At 40.6% G+C, this 6,075-nt stretch overlaps 1 protein-coding gene across 2 annotated transcripts in view; it reads right to left on the bottom strand.

Moving 5' to 3' along the window:
- Nucleotides 1-743: 743 nt before the first annotated feature.
- The window catches only part of rasgrf2b (Ras protein-specific guanine nucleotide-releasing factor 2b), a 177,045-nt gene continuing 171,713 nt past the window's right edge, over nucleotides 744-6,075 (bottom strand). For both annotated transcript variants that reach the window (XM_036980258.1, XM_036980260.1), the window contains 4 exons: nucleotides 3,205-3,284; nucleotides 2,975-3,092; nucleotides 2,604-2,672; nucleotides 744-2,508 (listed from right to left, as the gene is read on the bottom strand). In XM_036980258.1, the coding sequence (XP_036836153.1) occupies nucleotides 2,416-2,508; nucleotides 2,604-2,672; nucleotides 2,975-3,092; nucleotides 3,205-3,284 (360 nt within the window). In that variant the 3' untranslated portion in view covers nucleotides 744-2,415. The remainder of the gene's footprint in view (nucleotides 2,509-2,603; nucleotides 2,673-2,974; nucleotides 3,093-3,204; nucleotides 3,285-6,075) is intronic.

The following is a 6,075-nucleotide window of genomic DNA, read 5'->3' as shown; positions in this document are numbered from 1 at the left end:
CCAGGTGGCTTGTGACAAACTTTAAACTACATTTTTTATGGATATCTTTAAGAAATGGCTTTCTTCTTGCCACTCTTCCATAAAGGCCAGATTTGTGCAATATACGACTGTTTGTTGTCCTATGGACAGAGTCTCCCAGCTCAGCTGTAGATCTCTGCAGTTCATCCAGAGTGATCATGGGCCTCTTGGCTGCATCTCTGATCAGTCTTCTCCTTGTATGAGCTGAAAGTTTAGAGGGACGGCCAGGTCTTGGTAGATTTGCAGTGGTCTGATACTCCTTCCATTTCAATATTATCGCTTGCACAGTGCTCCTTGGGATGTTTAAAGCTTGGGAAATCTTTTTGTGTCCAAATCCGGCTTTAAACTTCTTCACAACAGTATCTCGGACCTGCCTGGTGTGTTCCTTGTTCTTCATGATGCTCTCTGCGCTTTTAACGGACCTCTGAGACTATCACAGTGCAGGTGCATTTATACGGAGACTTGATTACACACAGGTGGATTGTATTTATCATCATTAGTTATTTAGGTCAACATTGGATCATTCAGAGATCCTCACTGAACTTCTGGAGAGAGTTTGCTGCACTGAAAGTAAAGGGGCTGAATAATTTTGCACGCCCAATTTTTCAGTTTTTGATTTGTTAAAAAAGTTTGAAATATCCAATAAATGTCGTTCCACTTCATGATTGTGTCCCACTTGTTGTTGATTCTTCACAAAAAATACAGTTTTATATCTTTATGTTTGAAGCCTGAAATGTGGCAAAAGGTCGCAAAGTTCAAGGGGGCCGAATACTTTCGCAAGGCACTGTATTTACCCAATGATTCCATACCATCTGAATGAGCAGATACATTATTATTAGGGATCTACAATCTTCACCAAAGAATGCCACAGATGGAAATTTGCTAACTTGACAGCAAAATATTTTAAGAGGGGGAAATATTACTTGTTCATCTGAATTGATTGGTATTGTTGTTAGAATATTTAGAGGACTGAGAATCTACCTACAGAAAAAAAATCTATAATAAAGGCACATTTGAAGCGTCTAATTCTCATCATTCAAATGGACAAACCACAGAATTAGTGGAGCTTACAAGATATTAGACATCAAAACGTTTGCCTGAATGTGGAGTACCAGATTGTACTGTATTCTTTCAGATACCGGTCACCAGTTTGTAGATTAATATTTCAGTATTTATGAAGAGCAATTTCAACAACACGATGCACATAAATGGTAAACTATTACAAATGAAGCTTTTTTTATTTATTTACTTTATTGTCACATACACCTGTTCGGTGCAGTGAAATGTGTTGTTTTACAAGGTCAGCCATAGTAGTACGGCACCCCTGGAGCAAATTAGGGTTAAGTGTCTTGCTCAAGGGAACATCAACAGATTGTTGGCTAAGGTATTCTAACAAGCGACCTTTCAGTTACTGGCACAAAGCACTAACCGCTAGGCTACCTGCCACCCAGTTGGCTACAGTATCTGCCGCCCAGTTTCTAAATCAAAATTCATTTTGAAGCACTTAGTTTCTCATTACCACAGTCAGACTGAATCTTAAAAGGATTTTCTATTTACCAGTATCGTTACATTTAGTATGTGTAGTAGTAGTAATGTATGAGTTAATTCCGGCAGGTGTGTTTGAAACTCTACCCTCATAGATTCCGTCCGACCCTCCTAATAAAGTGATTTATGATTGGTGGATGGGGATGCATAGTGGTTGTGTAGTCTTCAGAGACCAAAGAGAGTGAAGCATGTTAACATGCAGGGGTCAGGACCAAGGCCAAATAAACACTAAAACCCCAGTTAGGATCATGCAAAGTCAAGTGATCACCATTTGGTGTGAAAGCATGGGTGCTTCAGCTCAAGGACATGGCACAGTAAAGCAGCACAGCGTAACATACACAAGTCCAGACTCTTAGAGCTATACATGCTACATTTCATCTCCTTACGATACACCTTTTAAAAATTTCAAAGACAAAAAAGTGTCTCAATGGCAACCTATTCCCTAAGTAGTGCAGTCCTACATGGGGAACAGGGTGCCATTTGAGATTTTCCCAAAGATTGAACAATCTCCACCAACTCTGATATGATCTGCTGGCAGAAGAACCATGTTTCACGTCAATGATGTCACGCCCTGGGAGAGGGATGATGAGGTCACACAATGACACCTCACTTCCTGTTTACCCTTCCTCGCAGAAAACACATTCAAAAGATCACCCCATCATCGTCTAAAAACAACAAGGATTTTCTCCCTACGTTCCTTCTCAATTCTCTCTCTCTCTCTCGCTCTCTTTTTCTCTCTGTCTCTTCAATAATCCACTCTCTCTTTGTCGTTCATTATCCCAGGTATGCAGGCGTGTTGCCCACATAGAGGGACAGGGTTGCCAGGGTCCCGTTGCTCGCAGTGACTGTCCCTCAGGCCGGTAGGCGGGGCTCTATCTTAAGAGAGAGGTCATAGAGAGTGTCCTCATCCATGATCAGAGTCTTGTCCAACAGGTACTGAGTCACCTGGAGAGAGGGAAGGGGTACACACTGAAGACAAGCAAAATAGACTAGGAAAATAGCCATTGGCAATATAAAAAGTGTCTAGTAAGTAGGCGTACCTTAGGCTGGTGTTCTATCCTGTAGGGTGTCTGCTGGAACTGGCGGATCTCTCGGATGATGTGGGAGATCTAGGACACACAGCATTTTCATCACAGCTCTTCATCACATATCTCAGAACTCAATTAAATCTATAGCAGATCAATGGAAACAGCAGTGCTGCAGCTTCACTGAACCTGTTCATGCTGTATTCTATGGGATGAAAGTGATTTCACATTGGAATACAATGTGTGTCAAATAAAATAAAATGTTATTTGTCACATACATCGTAAACAACCGGGGTAGACTAACAGTGAAATTCTTACTTTACTGGCCCTTCCCAACAATGCAGAGAGAAAATACAGAGTGCATGTGTGTGTGTGTGTGTGTTTACCATCCTCATCTTGGAGAAGTTGACCAAGCCCTCCTCAGTGAAGTTAGGTGTTCCTTCCTCGATAAAGGCTAGGTCAGTCAGGTACATACCCAGGTAGGGCACACTGGGAGGGTTACAACTGGGGAAGAGAAAAGTAGGAGGGAGACAAGAAGAGAGTTAGGGACAAAATATTCTGGGTCACACCTCCCTCACTGAAAATAAAGTTTTCATCAATAAGATTTGTGTCTCACTTTTTCAGGGTTTCCCTCAGGTTTTTGAATCTCCCTTCAGACGACACAGTCTTCTGCAGCTTGTCCATCAGGGCTTTAGTCTGTCAAAACCAAACACAACCATGTTTTAATGTGTCTGGTCTGAAATCAACAAATACAAAAAAATAAAACTCTTGCACACTTGTATTCTTGATGCTTTCAACAATTGAATGGATCTTATTTAGCAACGTTTCATTCTCAAACTACTTTCATAAGGGTCTGAAATCAACCCCTCACCTCTACCCCTTTCGCTAACCCCTAAGTGTTTAGCTCCACCCAGTCTTCCCAGTGGATACTGGGGAGCTTTCCCCGTGTACCGCTATTAGATCTGAGAACAGATCTTCAACAAAGCTTTATTAGCAAAAAAATTATTAAAATGCTCTACCTTTCTCCCGAAGTGTGCACTCGTACACTTCCCTTCCTGGATTTAAAAATAATACAGTGTTGGTGAGGAATATGGTGGGAACTCCCTCCAGCCATGCTTACACCAATCCAATGCATAAAGTTGATTGACGTGCCCGTGCGTCACACAGTGATACCATTTTGAATATTGGACAGCATGTGCTTATGCTAGAGACTTACCTTATTGTAGTGTAGTCCGCCGATATAAAGCTTGCACCCATTCCATAACATGGGGCTTGTGAAAGCTGTGTTTTCTACACATGAGAGGATCCGGACATGAAAATCGTCACAAACTTGTCTGTAAAATCCGAACTGTTTGCGAGTCGTCTGATATTAACCCCGTACAGGGATGCAAAAATGGCACAATGTGTATAGGGGGTAAAAAGTGCCTTGAATAAAAACGTCTTTTAAAAAAAAAATGTATCCCTGAGTTTTCTTATATCGCTCAGATATAGGACAGACATTTCAAAACCTTATTCCATATGATTTATTTTTTGACTGTCTGTTTTGTCACGTACAAATGTGTTATTCAATGTATTTATATGGGCAATAGCAGTAAAGGCCAAATTCAATGTTTTACCAAATAATTGTAAAATATTTTTTTATATAATTTAAAATCAAATGGTTAAATGATCAATTTAATGACCATTTGGAAAAAATGAAATATGTTAGTGTCACGACTGGCCTGTGAGGATCAGGTTACAAAGGATCACGGTTCTACAGAGATATTCCTCCCTCCCGCAGAGAGGGAGAGGTACAGTTGAAGTCGGAAGTTCACATACACTTTAGCCAAATGCATTTAAACTCAGTTTTTCACAATTCCTGACATTTAATTATAGTAATTTAAAAAAATCTTAGGTCAGTTAGGATCGCCACTTTATTTTAAGAATGTGAAATGTCAGAATAATAGTAGAGCGAATTATTTATTTCAGCTTTTATTTCTTTCATCACATTCCCAGTGGGTCAGAAGTTTACATACACTCAATTAGAATTTGGCCTTTAAATTGTTTTACTTAGGTCAAACGTTTCAGGTAGCCTTCACAAACTTCTCAAAATACATTGGGTGAATTTTGGCCCATTCCTCCCGACAGAGCTGGTGTAACTGAGTCAGGTTTGCAGGCCTCCTTGCTCGCACACGCTTTTTCAGTTCTGTCTACACATTTTCAATAGGATTGAGGTCAGGGCTTTGTGATGGCCACTCCAATACCTTGGCTTTGTTGTCCTTAAGTAATTTTGCCACAACTTTGGATGTATGCTTGGGGTCATTGTCCATTTGGAAGACCCATTTGCAACCAAGCTTTAACTTCCTGACTGATGTCTTGAGATGTTGCTTCCATATATGCACATCATTTCCCCCCTCATGATGCCATCAATTTTGTGAAGAGCACCAGTCCCTCCTAGAGCAAAGCACCCCCAAAACATGATGCTGCACTCCTGTCCTTCAAGGTTGGGATGGTGTTCTTTGGCTTGCAAGCCTCCCCCTTTTTCCTCGAAACATAACGATGGTCATTATGGCCAAACAGTTATATTTTTGTTTCATCAGACCAGAGGACATTTCTCCAAAAAGTATGATCTTTGTCCCCATGTGCAGTTGCAAACTGTAGTCTGGCTTTTATATGGCGGTTTTGGAGCAGTGGCTTCTTCCTTGCTGAGCAGCCTTTCAGGTTGTGTCGATATAGGACTCATTTTACTGTGGATATAGATACGTTTGTACCCGTTTCTTCACAAGGTCCTTTGCTGTTGTTCTGGGTTGATTTGCACTTTTCACAGCAAAGTACGTGCATCTCTAGGAGACAGAACACATCTTCATCCTGAGCGTTATGAAGGCTGCGTGGTCCCATGGTGTTTATACTTGCATACAATTGTTTGTTCAGATGAATGTGGTACCTTCGGGTGTTTGGAAATTTCCCCCAAATGATGAACCGGACTTGTGGAGGTCTACAATTTTTTTTCTGAGATCTTGACTGATTTCTTTTAAACTTCCCATGTTGTCAAGCAAAGAGGCACTGAGTTTGAAGGTAGAGCTTGTAATACATCCACAGGTACACCTCCAATTGACTCAAATGATGTCAATTAGCCTATCAGAAGCTTCTAAACCCATGACATAATTTTCTGGAATTTTCCAAGCTGTTTAAAGGCACAGTCAACTTAGTGTATGTAAACTTCTGACCCACTGGAATTGTGATACATACAGTGCCTTGCGAAAGTATTCGGCCCCCTTGAACTTTGCGACCATTTGCCACATTTCAGGCTTGAAACATAAAGATATAAAACTGTATTTTTTTGTGAAGAATCAACAACAAGTGGGACACAATCATGAAGTGGAACGACATTTATTGGATATTTAATACTTTTTTAACAAATTAAAAACTGAAAAATTGGGCGTGCAAAATTATTCAGCCCCTTTACTTTCAGTGCAGCAAACTCTCTCCAGAAGTTCAGTGAGGATCT

Source organism: Oncorhynchus mykiss, chromosome 6 (genome assembly GCF_013265735.2).
Source record: "Oncorhynchus mykiss isolate Arlee chromosome 6, USDA_OmykA_1.1, whole genome shotgun sequence".
NCBI classification, from domain to species: domain Eukaryota; kingdom Metazoa; phylum Chordata; class Actinopteri; order Salmoniformes; family Salmonidae; genus Oncorhynchus; species Oncorhynchus mykiss.
The sequence above is the reverse complement of the archived record's forward strand: the minus strand, read 5'-3'. Positions and strand labels throughout refer to the sequence as shown.